This window comes from Bombus flavifrons, chromosome 11 (assembly GCF_040668555.2).
Source record: "Bombus flavifrons isolate JBK064 chromosome 11, iyBomFlav1_principal, whole genome shotgun sequence".
Taxonomy (NCBI): Eukaryota; Metazoa; Arthropoda; class Insecta; order Hymenoptera; family Apidae; genus Bombus; species Bombus flavifrons.
Window position 1 is genome coordinate 4,032,144 of NC_138452.1, and position 20,962 is coordinate 4,053,105.

Consider the following 20,962-nt stretch of genomic DNA (forward strand, 5'->3'; position numbering starts at 1 on the left):
ACGTGTGCGTTGCTCGCAACTACGGAGAAATCGGGAATTTATCGGGACATTAACATGATATTTCTCGTCCATTTCAACTTATACGCGAGAAGAGAATGGAGAATCTTGCAACGAGTCGAAGGGAATTGTTGTGTCTTTTACATACAGTCGCATCCTCGAGGCCCTTTCCTTCTCGAATTTCTGACACGAACGACCAGTGCCCTCCAGATACGCGCTTGATCGTTCGGGAGATCGGCTCGGTTGCGCCGTTGGCGACCTTCCGAACGAATTCTCTCAGTTCTCGAGTTAGGAAGAAGAAAAATTTCCGACCAGCTTGGAAGAGTAGACGGCAGAAGAAGGAAGCGTAGCGTCGTAATTTCGTGCAACAACCTCGTAAAAATAAGGTCACACGACGCGGGGATAATATTAAACGAGCTCCTACGCCAGTGAGCGTTGATATGCGCGTGCATTAGCATAAGCCTGGTATGCGAGATAGTCACGCGTAGGCGTGTGTAGATACGAGCGGACGATGTGTAAAAAGGTGGAAAGAGAGTAAAAAGAATGCCGACAGGGTGGAAAGCACGGTGTTTCGAGGAAGAGAAAGAGAGAAAAGAAGCTAAGGAACGCAAAGACGATGGTAAAGAGGAAAAGAATGGCGAGGAACGAAATCACATAGGTGTCAGCGCGTGCTAGTCGCCGAGATACGCGCGCCTGCAATGGAGATAGGAATGTTGAATTTGGAGCAGAACGTATGCAAACGAGGCGATAGGAAAGAGGGAAGAAACGTTAGACGATGAAGAAAATGACCGGTGCACGGTGTATGAACGACACCCTGTAGTTTAGAAGTGGAAACATAGTATCGTCGGTATGTCGCAATCGTTAAACTGGAATATGAACGGACGATTTCGACGTTCGTGCTTGAGACGATCGTTGTTAATAAATGAGACACTGCTGTTGCTGTTTGCACGCTCGTGCAAACGCGTCGCGTGTCTCTGGTTGCAAGGGCAAACTCATCTAAACGCTACGCGGGTAAACTGGTATCGATAAAGCGAGAACCGTAGCCGCGTAAAGATAAGGTACTCGAGATAAGGCAACTTCGCGATTTAAGCACTCCTGCTGCCGTTGGCACGGATCTTCTCGGCGAGAAAGGCGAAGAACTTTACGCCACGATTCATTTGCATTACCATCGGTGCTTCTTTAATGATCGACGATAAAGCCGCCTTGCTCAACAGCCCCCTTTTTTCAGATTACTTTTTTTGATAAACTCGTCGAAAACCATTCGAAGATTTGCGGCTATTCTTGCTTGCGTAATACTGTTAGAGAGTCGAGACTTCACGGTGTTCAGCCGACAGTTTTCCCAGATTTTACAAAGACGCTCCGAGCACAGTGGAAGATATTTATATGGGAGATCAAGGTGGATCTCGTATCGATACTCGTTGAAGGGTAGCATTTTATTACATGGTCGGGATAACTTTGAGCTGCGACACGCGATCAATTTCGGTTTTAACTCGAGTATAACCGAACGATCTACATTACGCTGTTTATCAGGACACTTACAGAAAAACGAAGTGGAATCTGTTAATTCATTTGGAAATCATCAAACTTCGTTCGAAACTTTAGATTGTAAAGATCACGTATGCTGAGTATCAACAATTATGTATGAAATAAACGTTTTTATTCATTCTATCTCACGAATATTGTTTTAGGTAATTTCGATATTCATATAATTCTGTTCTGATATACTGTTATGTTTTATATGGCGTTACTTGATCATTTCCTACAATATAAACGATTTCATAAAGCAGATTTAAATTTTGGGCCGTTTGAAAATTCTTTCAACTAAATTTATAGAAAACACTGTACAGTTATGTCTACGTATAATTATCAATTCGCTATTATTTTCTAGAACTGTCGCAAACAGCTTCCGTAATTTCTCATCGTATGTTAATTGTTTCTTTAGCGATCTAGATCAATTACCACGTTCAATACAAAATTAACAACATTTGTTAATAACCCCATGAATAAGGGTGTAGCTCGCGTTAAAGCTCCGGGTCGTTGGTATTCGTAGGTATTCGTCACGAGAATGCGGTAACGAACGAGGCCGCGAACAATGTACGAAGTTTTCTAAATCCGCTTGTAGAAAAAAGTAACCGCGAGAACAAGGTATCATTAATTATATGACTGTGTCCGGGCATGTTGGAATGCATATACATTAGCATAAAACCAATACACGAGATAGCCGAGTGTAGGTGTATCCAAGTGTCTAAGGCATATGAGAGCCGGCCTGCGGAAAGGGAAGAAGGAAAAAATAAGGAAAATGAAGAAGGAGATACCGAGGCACTAGAAAAGAGACACGCGAAAAGGGAGGGGAAGGAAGAAGAAAAGCGAGCATATAAGGAAAGCGGCCCCTAGATACCACGGATGCTCTATAATCCAAGCAGATAAACGACGTAGAACGTAGCAGGCTATCGTTTGCTTTTTACAAGGAGACACCGCCGGAGCAGCGAGTCGCATAGGCGCGTGTACCCTGCTGTGTGTTTGAACGCGTTTATCAGCCGGCGCGGCGGCTGACAAAATCCTCCTGATAAAGCGGAAATTTTAGCCAACCGTGGTGTTGGATAATGCGAGGAATCGGCTGACATCGTGACTCGTTGCGTTAACGTTACGATTGGCTCGAGTTTTATGGTGAAATGCCAAACGTGTATTTTACGGATGTTTCGATAACTGTCTGCTACACGTTATGCAACTGCCGCATTGTGTAATCAAGTTCCAGGTCAAAGTTTTTCGAGTGGAAATTTCGTGTCGTGGTATTTCTACGTGATGATCGACGCGTGAATTCTTTCGATTACGTTGCTACAGTACGGACAAAATGTTTCTACGAGTTAATATGTTTGTTGGGCGCTCTGTTTAGAACATGCAGCAACGGCGATAAGCTTCAACGGGGACGCGGCATAAGGTCTCGTTTCCATCAGAATTGTTTCGATCGTAACTGTGGAGATAGCTACGACGGGACCAGTAAAACGTGATCGATTCGAAAATCCAACAAACCATGCAGGTGATCCAGCTACCTCTGCGACCGAACGTTGTAGTCATGGCGTTATTAATTGCGCTGTTACGCCAATGTACCTTGGAACTTACACGCATTAGCATACGTTTGGTATGCGAGGTAGTGGTGCGTAGGTGTATATAGATAGAGGAACGCGATGCGCAAAAATGGCAATAGTGGTGGCGTGGAATGAAAAAAGAAGATGGAGGGCACGTCGATGAATAACGTGCTGGTGAAAAAGGTACACGAGAAGACAAAAAACAGAAAAACATCGCATGCTATCGACGATATCGTTCGCGTTCCTATTCGCCGCTGCTGGAAATGAATTTCGTAGAGGCATTTAGAGACACGCGGAACGACAACAGCGAACGATACTTAGGTAGCACATGGTAGCGCGTAAGAGCATGGAATACGCCGCCTGACTTGCTTGGAACTCGAATACTTGCACAAAGGAACGCGGTAAAGCGGTGCCGATAATGCAAGAACCATAGTTGCGTAAAGATAAAGCCGGTGAGATACGTTGCTCTCCTCGATTTAAACGTATACTAGCGCGATGCACAACCAAACGTTAACGCCACATCCAATTTGCATTATCATCCGCTTCCGCTAACGACACGAGATACAACCGCGTGGCATAGCAGTTCTGTTTATTTGCAACGGTGTACGCGCGTCCATTCCAGCTATGGGCATCGGACGTTCTCTTGATCAGCGATATAATCGACGCATGTCGCTGATGCGTCCGATTCGAGTTTCATTAGCATTCGAAATAAATCGTTCTGTAATTAATCGGTACGATTAGAACAGGTCTTGGTCGTTGTATGTAACAACTTGGTTTGAAAAGGACGAAGGAGTACGTAAAAATTGAGGGTAATCGTGGTTAGAAGCTTGAGAATGTGCTTACCAAGGCAAGTTATCGCGTGATCGGCCGGCGGTCGTAGGACATTCCGAGCCCAGGCTGCCCTCAAGACCTCGAGGGCACAGGGTGGTCCACCGACCATCAGCACCCCAGGTGACACGTGACCCTTGTACCTGAGTTGTCGGGTTGCGTCCACCAAGGCTGCGTTCCACCAGCATTTGGAGTTCGCCTCCAAAAAGCTCTGAAACAATTTGAATCACAATTACATGTATATTTCATTTCTTTAGCCGTGTTCACAAAAATAATTCTAATATAAAAATAATAATATAAAAATAAATCTACACAAATATCGGCAATCTGATAATCATAATTCTCTTTGACGTTGCGTAACAGATGGTCCGCAAATGTAAATTTCGCTAAATTGTCGACTACAGTGCTATAAAGGTGAATCCTCCATTACCGAGATGGCGGTCGTACGAAAGATAGAATCTTAGGATTCATTCTGTAAAATACGGTCGGGCAGTTAAGTGTTTAGTGCCACGGGGCTGTCTGGCGTTCACCCTTCTCACAAACTCCGAAACTGTGCCACCCTCGTAGTTTTCCCCGGTTCCCCATGTAGTTACGGTCCGTATATATAGGCGTAAGCCATGATGGGGGTTGAATAAGCCAGACAGTACGTACTCATAAACGAATGGCCCCGCAGGATTTTCACCGACGATTGCCCTTTTCCTTCCTTCCCTTCTCTGTCTCGCTACGTGATCAATGAACTTTGTTCTCCCTCTGTGCTTCACGATAAACCATGAAATTAGAGAGAAGTGGACGAATCGATTGGTCGATTCACGGGCTACTATGATTCATTGCGGCCTTTGTGCGGATGGAATACAACGCATTATGCTTTTGTTCATTTCATGATGTTCGTCTCTCTATTCGAGATGGAAGGAGGAGTCACACGTGACCCGTATATCATGCAGCTTTGATGTTGCTCTTGTCGTCAAGGTGTTTCAAAGGATGATAGATATTTGGAACGAAAGTTTTTCTCGCTACGACCTTTCTTAAATAATGGTAATAGATAGTAATAGTAAGAGCAAGTAAATAAATGATAAATCGGTAATTAGTCACGTTGAATGAGCATAATGTTGCACGCGTTTATGTTTATATAATGAGTTAGAAAGTTAAGTCTTTTCTTATGCAATGTATTATGCTGAGATTAGAAAGACTCGTTTAGAGGTAAGAGAGGATCGTTGTTAAAAGATTCGTTTCTTTCTTCAGAAAGGTTGAGATAAGGAAACATAGCTGTTTTCGTTTCGTGACCACGGTTATTGCTCTGTTCACGACTTAATATATCGCAAGAATACGTTTCTCGTGGTTATCGCAAATTGCGATATTTTTCTCGTCGCTTATCCATTGCTACTTCCTCTCTCTACTTACTTTCTTCGGCATTAATCACGCGCTTCTTTTGATTTTAGTGTACTTTCTCGCGTTGTAACCTTGCTCAAATTCTATTTGCAACTAGTTTAATTGCAGGACTGTCATACCGTGCATGAAGCTATAATTCGAATTTTTAATTTTTATTATGTTTGAGAAATTTATAACTACGGGAAGTCGTAGAAACTAAAGACAACTTGCTCGAGTATGAAATATATTTATTGTGCAAACACATATCCTTGATTAAGTTCGCAGTACAATGCACGTACGTTAAAATGGCGTTTGAATATGTCGATAAATCTTCAAACTTGATTTTCTTGAAGATGAGGTTTCGAACGAAAAGACTTTATTGTCAATATTCGACTTATTTTCATTTATAGGATAATTTATAACTAATAACTCCTGTCGATCGCCAATTCTGTCAAGTCAAAAATTTGGCTGAGTTCTAATATAAGTACGTATTTAATATTCGATTTTCTTAAAAAAGGAAGGAAAAAACACTTATATGAAAAAGTGTTATCCTATATATTCGACTTACCTTACGTGATCGTCGATTTAAATCTGGTCTTTCTTAATTTTCTTTCTTTCCAGATTTTTTAAATCTGGTTTCTTGTTCTTTAAAGCCAGTAACTTTTAATAATACTTTTCACTATATCCGATGCCAACAATCTCACTACCAATTTAGTGCTGTGCACTCGTGAAACGTTTTCTCCACAAATTTTTTTGTATTCCCGTTTTCCTTTTGCGCATTCAACGCAGCTCCTATGTTGGAGGACCTTCGATAGGGTCTGACTCGTTGCACCTGACAGGACATTTTTCACTTGGAGCCCCGATTGAAAGCGTTCAACGAGCTCCTCCCCGAAACGTCGCGAATAATCCGACCGTGTATCGACCGTAATGGCACTTGTGCTCTCGGAGCGTGACTTTTCGCTAACGATATCCAATTCGGGCTAAAAATCATTCCCGTGCGTCGAAAATAAGATATTTCTGAATGAAATGACTGATACTTTCAAAAATTAAGTTATCGTAGAATTCCAATAATCCAGTATGCTCGATACTTTGGCAATGTTGAGTTATAAAATTGGCTGAATTATTGAACTATATCGATACCGTAAAGATGTTTAATAATCTAATTATATTATTAGATTTATTATACTATATTATATATTGTAGTATCGTGGACGAAAGGCCTAAGAGATATCGGGCGAATTATAAACAAGCGGTTGCGGAACATGTGCGTGATGGGGCTAAGACAAAAGACGCGAGGCTAAGACAAAAGACAAGGGGTTGCTAAGGGACAAAAACGAATTAACAGTCAGTGTTAGTTGAGAAGCCAGAGAGTGTGAATCGAGAAGTCAGGGAGATAATGCTGCTAGCGTTGTCGAGAGAGTGTGGTCCGCGTGAAAAAGAGAGAGCGTCGGAGCCGTGGTGACGAGAGTTGCAAATTAACTATCTAGTTGTTTTAATTATAATACGTTATTGTGATTAATTCACGTTAAGCAGCCATCGTTTCCTGTTTAACCAACATCTGTTTAATCCATTTATTGTAAATAAACTAATTGTAGTAAAGATCCTACAATATTATATATTATATATTATATATTATATTATTAGATTATCAAATATAAAACATATAAATACGTATTTTAATTTTCTTAATTTATGTCCATCGTTCGAATATTATCGACGATAGATGACGGTATACGATTATGGTCGTTACTATCGAAATTCTAGCGTATAACGAAGACATTTTGAACAATTAATTTCTTTAATTTTCATTAGAATTTCAAACAGAAGAAATCCATCTTGTATGAAGACTTAATTAATTAAAAACTTCCTCTGCATTTGCATTATTAAAATGGAAATTGGAATAAATAATTCGGTGGATGTCAAGCTCTAGAAACTTTCAGCTTGGCAAGATATCGGTGCTCGAATCGCGGAAACGAAAGATATTCTTCCGAGCGAGTCTCAAAACGCAACGAGAATACTTTTCAAGTATACACACGTAAACAGGAAAGTAGTTATCCTTTATAACATCCCTTAAAGCATACTCGAGTTTCTTAGTACTCTGATCGTCCCAATTCGAAATGCGCAGTACGATCCCCGGGATGGGAATTTCGCATTGCTCGACTGCACAGCCACAAAACGAGAGAGTTTCGTGCTGTTCTCGATTCGATTTACTACATATAATTCGTCGCAGCAGGAAGGTTCCCTCGTTCGGAAGTAAAGATTGGCCAATAACAGCTCTGTTCGATTTCCAATCGGTGAAAATAGTTACGCATTATCTGTGAGTTCTTTTGGATGATTTTCCGCTAGTATAAGACGAGATAATGGTCCATTTAAGGAATAATTGTAATAACGCCAAACTATGAGGTAATATGTTTAGTGCAAGTCATTGTTTACAGGTTTAAATCGTTAAAGTTACGATTGAGTAAAGAAATAATCATTTGGATATCATTCATTTAACAGTAAGATTACCAACGATCGAAGTATAAAATTTGTCGTAAAAAGAATTAAATTGAAAGGTATATGGACATAATCGCAATACAAGCCGCGTGAGAGAATCGTAGGTAGTAACATTTCAGCTTTTATTAAGACGTTACTTAACGCGGTGATTTAACAGATTTATTCGTGTCAAGGTGCCTTCAAGGATGACGACGGATCTCGCAATTCTTCGATGCAGTTTTGACCAATCTCGGGGAATTGCTATCGTTCGATCGCTTTTGTGTTTCGGCAGGTGAAACTCCCTCGGTTACGTCAAACTTTCTTTTGTCGACGGTCGTTGATTCGTATCTCACGCGGACGCATAACGTCGACCACATCGATTTCACGAGACCGTTTCTTTCACGAATTCTTCTTCTCGAAACGAGACCTCTTCCTATGGTTTGCAACCTCAGTCTTCTTGGTCCATTGCGTACAAGAAAGAAAGCGGTTTCTCAGTTTTAAATTTGTTGTTTCCATTCTTCAATATTTCAACTGATGCGAACATACGCAAATTTCAATATCGCCATCATTGAGAATGTTTCGCATTAATTTGGTTGCTACAAAATTCGTTATAAAATTCTTTAATATCACGGGAATAGTCAAATTCCTCCCAATAAAAATTTAAATAAAAAATATTACCATAAAGTCGTTAAAATCGCTGTTAACAATTAGTTCGTGCAATATAATTACAAGATTCTTCCGACAAATCGTTCCATGCGCACAGAATGCGGAAAGGAATTTTCAAGGGCAGTATTCACGTCGCATAAATTCACCGCGATGGAAAAACGTGCGTCTGGGAGCGATGCATGAAGAAAGCGGTCGAAGACCGTGTAAACAGTACATAAACTTGATCGTTGTTCTTCTTGAGCGACCATTACTTACGATAACACCAGGAAGAATGAAAAGAACTATGAGAAGGAGCCGCGGCATGCTTGAAAATACTGCCAACCATCGTATAATGTGATACCTATACCAAGAAAGAAATATCAACGGAATACATTGTTGGGAAAGTTAAAGGTACGAAAATGTGGAGACTGTTGATATGTAATATCTAAAAATATGTAAAATACTCAAAATAGACTCGCTATAATATTTCGTAGATAAAACAAATTTCTACTCAGATACCAGTTCTTTCATAATGTTTACAAAAATTTGAATTTAACTACACAAATACCCGTAGTCTAGTAATCACGATTAAAGGTGATTTTTTGCGTGTATTTTTTAACTTTAATAATTCTGATTTTATATGAAGTTATCTGTATGTAATATGAGTTTGACGGAATGTGATTTTTCTCACGTGACACTTTTTTAAACACTGATTGACACGTTATATGAGAGTTACCTGTGCATAGTGCATAAAGAAAGGGAGAGACAGACAGACAGACAGAGAGAAATAAAGGGATAAGCGGCAGAGAGATGGAAACTGAGAGAACTCTTGTAATAGCGTTGCTAATCGGCTCGCTGTTCCTGGTGCACGTTACGTTTATATTGCTATTTCTTTGCCGACAATGAACTTGCGGCAATTCACTCTACAGGGTATACGGTCGTTGGCTGCCCACTAATTATTATGCAATATGCTAGCCATGCTCTCGCGAGCATGCTTATCCTTTTAGAGGCTCGGCTACGCGAGGCCGAATAAGAACTCGCGACGAGTCGAAGAAACAAATGTTTCGAGGAAGTCGACCTCGGATTAGACAATCGAAACTACCGAAACCTACAACCAATAGATTGTTAGTAGAACGACGGAGAGCTGCAGAGAAGATAGATGATAGAAGGTCAAAAGGATGAATAGGAGAAAATGGAAGATTAACAACGATTCATGTGATTTCGGTAATCGAGGGTAATGGTGATGGACGGCAGAGCCGGAAGAAAGTAGGTTTATCCCTGTTACGAACATCGAATTTTATGGTCGAGTTTGTGTTCCACTTTTACCCTTTTTCAATGGTGTAACACAAACTTCAGAATGAAACTAGAATGCACTCAAAGTTATAACGAAACTTACCAAGTCTTTCAACGATGGAAAGATAACGATTGAAAAATAAGCGAAATCAAGAACATACAGAGTTTTAAGCAGATCTAACTGTGTAAGAAAAGTAAAAATGTACACTTCATTCATGGTACGTGTGAAATTATGCGAAGTCATTGGAAACCGAGATTTACATTTAAATATCGATGAAAAATTGATTTACATAAAATTTCATAAAGGTAGTGCGTTGGAAACATTTTTTTCCCCGTTTGATTCGATCAAGGAGAGCCTGTCTTTCCATTGAAATATGGAAAGTCGGTATCGACGGAAGATCGAAGCATTTTGTCGGCTCTCAATCGCTTGATAGGCCTCCGGATCTGGTTGCCGTCGAATTTTAATCAGTAGCCCCACACTGCCTGTGTGGGCACGCGGCTCGCGAACATAAATCACGATAACATAATTTATATGCTAATACCGCGAATGCAGCGTGCGCGTTTGCGCGGACGCAATGCAGAGCGAAGGGTTTAACTGGGTATAACTACGTATCCGGCTACTACATAGGCGTCGACTTTCGTCGACTGTGTTGTCCTTTTATCGACAAACTCTGACAAACGATTAACTTAAACCTTCATATCTACTATTTCTATCGTTTAATCATATTTAATCATTCCCTTTTCATAAATAGATATTAAGCACTCTAAACCTGTATTAAATTCTCCATCTGTAAATAATAAATGTCCGAGGTGTATTCTTTTTTAATTGAACAAGTCTATTCATGTTCATTTGTTTCACAGATATTTAAGATTAACCCAAATTAACTTTGAAACGTCACACGTACAGCGTAGTTTATAATTTTTCGAACATTTTATACTTTACTTTACTCGTTCTATGAGAATCAAGTAAGAATTCCTTGCTGTTTTTAACACATACGTTTAGAACAAGGAACACTATTTTGTTTATATTATCGGTTAGAAATTGTACACGGTTTAATCTCAACTTATTGAAGAAGTATCAGGTGAAAATATTAATACGATGCTGGTAGCGAGTATGTTAATTTCTCACATGGATTTACGATATAATAGCGCATCATCAGAAAATATTTTTCGATGGACGCCAATGGTGAGCCAGGGTTGCCGGCAATGTCGTCGTTCTATGTCATCGTAAACTTGAAACTGGGGCTGGGGGGCCAGATGCCATGGAACGGGAAGGGAGCACGCCGCGAGGCGGACGAAGGGAAAACAGGGGATAGGTCTCGTTCATTTTTTTGCAATTAAATTGGCAAACAAATAAAGGAAGACGCGTCTGCGAGGTGAATGGGCATCCTGCGGATAAACGAGTTCTCGCGCTGCGGATAGAAGTCTCCGTGTCTGTTCACGGTGCACGGCTGCACGACATGCTGATTTACGAAGTCAACGACATAGGCGACGATCGAGACGACGAAGTAAGGCAAGGATCATTTTGATATCATATTTGGAAAAACGTCCAGTCGTATCCTTGTATTATCGAAATATACAACTTCATAGAATTTTTTTCTATATGACTGTTATGGAATAGTCACATTTCAACTTTTGAATAAATCGTCCGATGGAGTAATGCATTACGCCGGCACGGGCGTGTAATCTTAATCATCGAGAGAACCTAGACGTATCATAGTCAATGTGGTACTTGAACGTTGTTCAAGGGTGTATCGAGAATGGTTCTTTTTTCTTAATTAATATCTTTGAGGCAATCGTAGCTGCATAAGCACCTTCTCTCCTATCTATCATTTCTTCATTTTCGTTTCTTGCCCTTGGTTCTGTTGATCGTTTATCGTTGTACGTGTAACGGTTGGATTAGACGAAGTGGATGTACGTGTGACTCGTTGAGCGTACTCGATCGGAAGCCAGAAGCCTGAACGGCATATTAAGAAGCGCGTTGCAGTCGCGCGATTTGATTAATGCACTTGGAAATTGTATGTTTGATGAAGAAATTTGCTGGCAATTACCCGCTACTTTTTAATCCTGCGGCTGTGTTCCGTCGACGATAGAAGGAGACAGACGCGCGTTACCGGCCGAGGGAACGTTTGAAAGTTCTCTTAAACGGTCCCGTCTGTTTACCCGGTTTATTTCGCTTTCTTGTGCCGAGTTAAAAACGCTGGTCTTCGCGGTTAATCGAGAGTACTCAAACAAAAAAGAAAAAGAAAAAGAAAAAAGAACTGGCGCGAAGTGAAATGCAATAAAACGGAACGATTTTCCGGGCGATATAGCTTCCTCCTCGATTATTTTTCACTGCAGCTGCTCTCGTAGAGAAGTCAAAGATCATTCTGTCTATTTAAAAATCCCACAGTCAGAAATATTGAAAACACGCGATCCAAATATTTTGACGATCATTCCAGTCGATAGAAAATGTTTGTAATCAAATATCGAAGTCTCGGCTGTTGAGATTGTAAAAAGGTGAATATAACAAACCGGTATCCTTGGTTACACTGCGGTTATGGGCGGAGAAGGCCGGCACAAAGCACGGTGTTTTTGCGGCGGTGCTCGTGGCAGAAATCGCCATGCGGATGGAAAGTGTCCGCTCGATTGCTGCATCGACCATCCTCAAGGTAACGTGATCAATGTATCGTAATAACGGTCATTTAAGGACAGATCGCTGCTATTCGTACAGCCTCGTAGCGAAACTCAACTGGGATCTACGGAAGAAATAGAGGCAAGGTAAATATCGTCCACCATATATTTTTTGCCAACAAGGATGTACCGGATCTAGGAAGGAAATAAAATCCTAATTACAAACTACGCATCGTCGCGTAAACAGAACTGCCACTTAAATAGACTTGGTTCGAAAATGTCCTTTTCATGGTCCATGCACATTGTTGCTCGGTGTTTATGCAAATCAGTTCGTTCAAACGTGGGCCAATCTCGTTCTACGCGGCCTCCGGAACCAAAATCCTCGTGGATGTACCCGTATGCTCGACGTCTACGCCGACTGGTTGCGTTAGTGCTGGTCTCTCAAGCAATACGTACATACCAGACGTAATAACGGTAATTTGAAAGGAACACAGCAATTTGCATTTCTTTGAAATCCGTTACGGGGTTTAGAAAACGTACGTGTTCGTTATTTTCGACTATCTGACACATTCCTCTTGCGATATTCGCGCTATACTTTTTCGAAACGAAGTAAACAGGCGATCTGAGCACATCGAGATCTATGGAACCATCGTGTTCCTTCTTCTTCTTCGTTTGGTTCTTCTGGCACAGCTTGCGCAAAGCTCGCTCAGATATATGCAGCCCATTGTATTGTTCGCCAGCAGAGAGAGGCATTATTGCTCAAACTGACACTAGGACGGAAGAGAGGGTACGGGATTCACGACGTATCAGTATGAACGGATCCTAAATCGCCGTAGGGCTGCGAGCTGGCCCCAGCTCAGCGGTAATGCAGCGTAAGCGACCAAAGGAGTTCCTACGGCTTGAAGAGGGCGTCGCTTATCTTTATGCATATTTCACGGCGTTTTGCGTCTAGCGAATGCTCGCGCGGAAACGAGGAACTCGGCCGCGTGTGTATTGCATCTTTACGACTTACCCGCCATAGAAACCCTTTCCGGCGAGATGCAACGTGCACGTGCGCGTGCGCCCATGCTCAAGCTCCAACATGGCCAGTCATACACGCGTTTCAACCGGCGATACTTGCTCTACCAGTTACCAAGAATACTATTTCCAAGATTGAGCAGGAACTGTTGGCGGTCTAACGAGGTCTGTTCCTGGGGAAATTATCATCTTATCGTTTTACTCGCGATCAGGTGAATCGTATAGTTTCAATGATTTTAGCGATTGTGATGCATTCGAGTTTGTTCTTGTATCACGGAAGAGTAGTATGTCGGTGATTATTATTCGTAACCGATGTATGACTTCTATCGTAATGTTATTCTAATCTTTGGTTTTAACAGCCATCAGGTAAATAGGGGAAATTTCACTTTTCAGTTTCTTTCCTCTGAATATTTATTTCTATCGGGAAATATCTTTGACTTGGCGCACGATTGTATCGTACTGGAAACGCTGATAGATATCTCAAAATTTCTCTAAATTTTTTTGATAATTAGAATCGTTAAAACTGAGGAATTGAGAATTTCAAATTTCAAATACTCGAATCCGATATTAAGAATCTGAAAGTCTTGCACGTTGAAGATTTGGTACGTTCCAAATATAGAAGGATGAACATGCTGGCCATCACAGCGCGAGAGTAATTGCGAAAATGCCTTTCATAGGAGTAATTCAACCATCAAGGTCCACCTGTCGCAACACTTCGAAGAATCCAATTTCTTCGTGTACTACCAACTCAGATCGCGAATACATATGCCTTCACTCGTACAGAGTGACTGCCAATGTCGAATTTGAGACTTCCCTATATGGGCTGTTAATGGAATAATTTTCATGACTGTTTGGATGCTTAGTTTGGAAGTTTCTCTGGAATCGTCTACGTAGCATCCGTTATAGACGGAATTACGTATTTCAGATGCAAGGCACATATGGAATGTGATCTACGCGCGTCTTGCATGTATAATGCGGCATGCGGTACTATTGCGCAATGCTTATGTATATTATCTTGTTTCTAGCCGGTATCAGTGATAGCACCGAGCATCTATCATGCGTCAAGATTTCAGCGGTATTCCAATCTAAGATCAGCTTAATTTGACCGAGTTACCGTTAACCGGTTACTATGCGAATACATAAACAACATCGGCTTGGCGCTGTTTAAATATTCGGGCTTTTATCGCCAAATAACGTTAGCTTGATATTTTCACAGAGAAAGCGTGCCATTATTAATATAAATTTGCATATATCGACAACGAATGTCTTGTTAATGCTTTTAGCAGAAGATTCATGAAGGTATTAACTGCCTGAATTCTTAAATGTATTAACCTACATTTTTCTAAATTATCTCAGTTTAATTGATGTCTTGATGTCAGGTGGACACAACGATATAATGAAAAATAAATTGTTAATTCTTGCAAATTTTTATTAGAAATTACGAAGATAAGATCGCTCATAAATAATGAAACGACGTGCATATTGCGTTTTCACTCTTATTGCAACGTAACAAATTGATAAAAGGCACGAGCCTGGGTCGATCCTTTAGCGTACTGTTCAGAATTATTTTCTATAAAATGTTGAACGTTATATACATTTTGTATTTCATACTGTTAATAAATTAACGTTGTTAAAATTTGTTATAAAACGATAAATTATGTTATGTGTCACACTTTCGATAGGAATCATAAATTTAATCGAAGCTTCTATATTTATCTAAAGGCTATATCTCATCCGATTATCTAGAGGAAAATTTTTCCAGGATGTATACTTCCTAGATCTTCTGCGTCGTGATATTTATATTAATCGGGCGGTTTTACTCCTATTTACAATCCATTTCCGCTTACGGCGGCACCAGGGGTAACACGATTCCTCGGTGCATCCAGCTCGAGATGTATGTTACTGTTGCTGTTGTGTAGTGGTGTCTGCTCTAAGATCGTGTTTCACGTTCAAAAGGAAAATGTATCGCAAATATGTGTGTTCCTGGCATAATATCCGCAATAAAACGAACTATGGTTTCACTCCTTCCTCCGGTGTGTAACCGAGTACATACGTTGTTTATGCACTCGAGATTCAACTTGTTTACAATCCGCACGACATTGTTTCTAAAAATGTTGTTTCTCGTGTGTTTCTAATGTTTCTAACGTGTTACGACAATATTCTCGTCGCACAAAGAATGATAAAGCGATTTCTTTAATACGAAAGAATTACTGATCTACCTAAATATCGATTATTTCGTGGAGAACGATGTTTTCCAGAGGCACAAAATAAAGTTTGCCTTGATATCGATCGGCAAAGTTGGCTTGATTACGGCGACCCTAAGTAAACTGCTCACCCCTTGTGTAATCTGTAGATTATAGTCGTGAAACGCTCAAGTATCTGACTTTTCCGTTGCTATACAATATGGTTATTTCGCGATGGATGGAACAGAATCCTAACCTTATAATAACAGATTCGAAACATTTTCCTTTGATACGCGAAAGCTCGTTTATTTACAATATCCGGATACACGGGATCTTCGAACTGAGAACTCAATTTTCTCTATGTTTTCTCGAATAATCATTCTTTTTAAGTAGCTCTCGTTGGACTATAGCAAAATCAACACTGCACCGTGTCAGTTACCGCTAGCGTGTCGCGCTTTCACTCCACGGGACAGGTTTAATTTTATATCCGATCATTTCACAGATATTACTAATTACAATACGTTCTTGATTTCGAACGGTCTAAACGATTTTAATTTAATGTCTCAATAATAGGCGAATCCATTCTAAATGAAGAGCGACAGCGACCACTCGATCGAACAATTACCTGTTAATTGTCCCAGAGTTTAAGTCCCTGCAATTAAGTGCAATTTACGATCACAGGTACAATGAGATTCGATTGATATTTATCTATACCAGCGTTCATCGAGGATCGTAGCACCGTATAATATTCTAAAGAGAACGTCGAACATAAGGCAGACTTAAACGAGATGGAATCTGTAGCAGCAGTACCAACTCGATAGTTCCGTGCAACATCGATAATATCTCTCTTGAAGTCAGTCGCGGCGAACAATAATTAACGGTGGCAATAAATAAGCTGGTCTCCGTATTGTGAAACGACAACGCCGGCTGTAAATGCAGCAGTTTCTGCCGCGGCTCTAATTAGTCTGACAATTATAGTGCGTTGATCCAATTCACCGTAAGATTATGACTCCTTATCAAGCGAACAAGAGATCGTTTCACACCCTTTCTTAACGATCGAACCGATCTACTCAAATCATTTTACGTTTTGTTATTTACCAAGTACAAAATGACCAATAAACCGTTCTGCTAGATAAAAATGACGTAACAAGCTCGTAAATAACCGTGGAGAATGCGACTTGAGACAAATCACAAAACATGTGACTTGAGCAACAATGAAGATAAAAATTATTAAAATTGTTGAAGTAATTACTTGAAGAAAAACTCTACAACTTTTTCTTTTCTATATCCGTGAGTTGTAGACCGCTGTTACGAGGAGAATAAAATTTAGTGAAAAAATTCAAAATAAGGAGAGGTCCATATTATTGTGCTTTTGAATATAAATTTTGTTTTGGATTACAGGGTCTACAAACAAAAGAGCTATAAGTACATTTCTATTGCTGTTTCTTGTAGCCTTCAGCTAGAGCTACACACCAAGGTTAACTTTTTGCTAATGTCCTTTGTCATAAATATATCAACGTGCTCTCTATCATTCTTTCTTCCTCTTGTATTGTAACACTGTAAGAGTGAGGACCTGGATCAGCATACACTATACCTATACTTATTTCAATATATTTTTCTATTACAAATTCATCTACTCGTTCTATCTATCAGTCAACCTCAACAAAAATTATAAGGTATAATACAAGTAGTACGTATATGCATACTTATTCGTACGATATTTTCTGGCTCGAAGCCTAAAAAAGGTCGTAAGCGCAAGGGAAGTAAGCATTCATGGGATGTGATCGTGTGACGATATGCAAAACAAGAAGAGGGTGACTCGAGCTATTATCGTTTGCCCTTCAACGATCGATTCTTCCCCGACTGCCTTTGCTTGCTAAGCGTGACGAAAGCATCTGTCTGGCACCAATTTATCAATTTGACGTTTTCACGTCCTTTCAAAGGAGAAAGACCTTGGAGATTCGTCGTCTTCTTTGATCTTTAATACAGCCTCCAAAGTAGTAAACGACTTTGACTCTGATCTCGTAAAAAGGGCATGAAACCTTTTAAACTCTCATAAACTTTTACAAAGTCCCTCCTCCTCCATTCAATACTCAAAACTTTGACTTTCTAATAAAAGTATCTTGTCTTCCCCGCAGTCTTAAGGTCCTTTGAGATTTCTCTTCAAGATTAACACCTTTGCGGCATCAAATTTGCGGAGATGGAAAGAATTCATTTGTTAAATTTACAACCTCGCTATATCTGTGTGGCACACACTACACGTCTAAAAAGATGCTTCGCAATCCGACTACTCAATTTATATGCGAGGACAGGTGTTAAAACAGACCCAGACAGAGATTGTAAAGTCAAGCTTCAGTGAGGTGCAGGTATAAAGTTAAAGGAAAAGTTAAAGGTTGCCGAGGATGCTGGCACGAAGGCGGCATTGTCGTAGATCGAACGAATCAGTGAGCCCTGCTAGCTAAACTATTATCATCTTATTTCCTGCGTTGCAAGAAGGAGCAGCCGTGGTTAACGTTCCCCCGGAGAATGCTCCACCCCCGGCTAGTGCTCATTGAAACTGAAGAGGTGCTCTTCCTCGTCGAAAGGCGGATCCCAATTTGATTTCCTTTGCCTGGCAGCGTAAGCTTCGATGAGCAACCATTGAACAGATCGTTCTCTCCCGAAGAGAAAAGAAATCTAGGTGTGGTCGATAAACGGCCTGTCTTCACGAATAAGCGTCGATTCGGTTAAATTAGCGATCAGCCGTTCTGGAACTTGTTTATGGACAGATAGAGACCCATGGATGGAACACGTTTGCGTGGAATCTAGGTGTTTGTAATGTTTGAGCGGCTTTGTCACGTTCGCTGCGTGTCGCGTAAATTCGTAACCGACAGAATAGAAGAGGCCTCGTGGACCAAGATTACGACAGATATCGAAGAGTCGACAAGACCATAGAACATCCGCCACTTAACTCGTTGCCTCGTCTTATCCTCCCCTGCCGTTAAGGTTGCCTCGCAAAATTGCTCGTAATTCATATTGTCTCATTCCGGCGTAACGGTGCATCCAATCAACGCCAATCTTCGCTTCGGAAACGCTGAGTTGTAAAAACGGCTCAGCAGTTCGGAAGAGATACACCGTATCGTTTTATTATACGTACACGTGTATCATATACGTCGTTAACGTCTAATCTGGCCGTTTCCCAAAAACAATTTTATACCGTCACGTCTCATGGTGTTCGTATTCGATTCGTACCTCGCGCGAAAGGAACAAAAAGAGGGTTCGTACGAGGATTTATAATAGCGTAACGAAATGTCGCCATCATCGAGTCAGATTATACGGAATAGCTAGCCTCTTCGACGAGGCATAAAGCATGTAACTAGTTGTGTTCGCTTCTGAATAAAAGAAAAGTATGTTGGATATAATGGACGGACAGTCGGTAGCCACACGGTGCGGTTGTAACAGATCGTTACATGGAAAAATGTTGGGAGGCTAACTCTGCCGAGAGGAATGCGTTCCGCGGGCTATAACACGCATAGAGAAGTATACAGATAATTCAGGATAATGCGGCGTGTACGTCGACTCACCTGAAACAAATTGTAACCTTTATCGTACATCCACATCTCGTCGGCTGGATGCTCCTTGGGACTCTCCCGTGGGCTGGCGTTCAGAACCTGAGGAGGCGGACCCCTAGTCAGCTGAATCGCCAGGGACCTTTGTAAAAGCAAGAGGCATCGGGAAGGTCCCGAGCCTCCGGGGCTCGTCCCGTCTCCCAAGATCGAGCCCATTTTTCGAGGCCCGTTCTTAACGATTCCAAACACTCGGCGGTGGTGGCATCACGGAATCTGAAAAACAGGAAACGAACCCGTTAACGTACTTCTAATGTAGCAATCTCGCGTTGAGAGAAAAAGACGAAAGTTAGAGTTTGAATTAGATCGAAGATCGATTTACTTTTTGCCACTATCTCTCGATCGTAAATCCGCGAACGAAGAAGTTTGATGAACTCGTAAGAGTGTTTTCTTTCTTTCTTAATGGTTTTTATTCGTTTACTTTCAACCGACAGGTAGACAAGCGTTGAATTCGTTTGTGTATACAAGCTTTCCTCTGATAATTCTTATCTACGATTACGTAGAGGAACGATAACACTCGTGGAGTTCGCGGTACCGTTATCCTCGTTTGTGAAACTTTCGCGCAAACTCGAGTGCTGCGCATACTATCAAGCTACACGGGTGGATGGGACGTTGAAGCAGCACCTTGCATTAGTTGCATTATTCCACGAGGCTGCTTCGAGGAATTCTGCAGCTGCGCGTTCACCTCGAATCGACGTTCGGCAATTAGTACCTCTTAAAAGTAATTAAACGCAGCTGGATAATACTTAACGCGCGAATCGATTTGTAAAAGGTTTCGAGCTGCTGCGTTTCTCAATATGTTTAAGGTTTCCTTCCATTAGCACGATCGTAAACTTTTGGAATAATCGTATAGGTGTATATATATATATGTATTTAATTTCTCTGTAGAAAATCTTTGACACGGTGGAAGGATGTTTATTCTTCCAATTTGTACATATGTGCCTCACAAAAGTCACGTTGATTAACCTTATTCTTTTTATAAATTTCTTAATTTCGTTATGTTAGGCAATATATGCGATGTTCAATTTTGAAGAAACAGATAATTTACTTTTATAATTTCGCTAATTACAAGTAAATGGCGCAACTGACAGTAAATTCCTGTTGGAATTTAAAAGAATAATATTTGTGACATCGTTTATCTGTACTTTCCAATTTACAGAGTTGATCACTGTAGCGTCCGAACGCTTCGTATTTCAACCTCAGTTTTATCTCAACAGGCAAAAGAACTGATACCATTACCAAATTGAAACAAAAATTTGGGCATACGTGCCAACAATGATTCTTTCGCATTTTCTTCGAATTTGCAAGATTTTTTAACGACAGAGGAGTTTCAACCCAGAAAACTGGGAAGAATTAAGTAAGATAATTAGCGAAGAGACTCGATGAAATGTAACGGATGAAACGTTCATTTTCATCTCGACACGTTCGATTCGCCCTTCGTCTCGTTTCCTGCCGGTCACAAAGCAACGTCACGTTTCTCTTTATTGTATCAACAACTACCACGCCGGCCTCCTAATTGATTTACGCCCAGTCCCTTTGGTCATCAGCAAGCTGAAGGAATCTCATCCGCAAAAATCCACGTGGTCGCTAGGACTAGAGGTTGCAAAAAGGGGTGCTAAAGAGGGAAGAGCCGTTTCGGAGAAGAATTATGTGCGAAGGGGACATGATTGCATCAACGTGAAGGCCCTGACGTGAAACACCGTCGGAAGAAATTGTTTTCTCGTGGATGCTTCCTTTTTGGAAATTTCATTATGAGCGAAATGTAGTAGAAGACGAAGAATTCTATTTCTCGGCACATTTTCGTTTTCTATCGAAAATATTTCATATAAAAATGTGGCGTGATCTTTTTCCCGAA

General features: G+C 40.8%; 1 protein-coding gene and 1 long non-coding RNA gene across 5 annotated transcripts in view; one reads left to right on the forward strand and one right to left on the reverse strand.

Moving 5' to 3' along the window:
* LOC138185022 (uncharacterized) overlaps positions 1-20,962 on the forward strand; it is a 228,006-nt gene that overhangs the window by 39,916 nt on the left and 167,128 nt on the right. The gene's annotated exons all lie outside the window — the stretch shown is intronic.
* The window catches only part of knockout (Stork-head domain-containing protein knockout), a 109,719-nt gene that overhangs the window by 34,369 nt on the left and 54,388 nt on the right, over positions 1-20,962 (reverse strand). For all 4 annotated transcript variants that reach the window (XM_069122887.1, XM_069122890.1, XM_069122889.1 and 1 more), the window contains exons 2-3: positions 19,066-19,323; positions 3,927-4,122 (exon numbers count right to left, since the gene is read on the reverse strand). In XM_069122887.1, coding sequence (XP_068978988.1) covers positions 3,927-4,122; positions 19,066-19,266 — 397 coding nt within the window. In that variant the 5' untranslated portion in view covers positions 19,267-19,323. The remainder of the gene's footprint in view (positions 1-3,926; positions 4,123-19,065; positions 19,324-20,962) is intronic.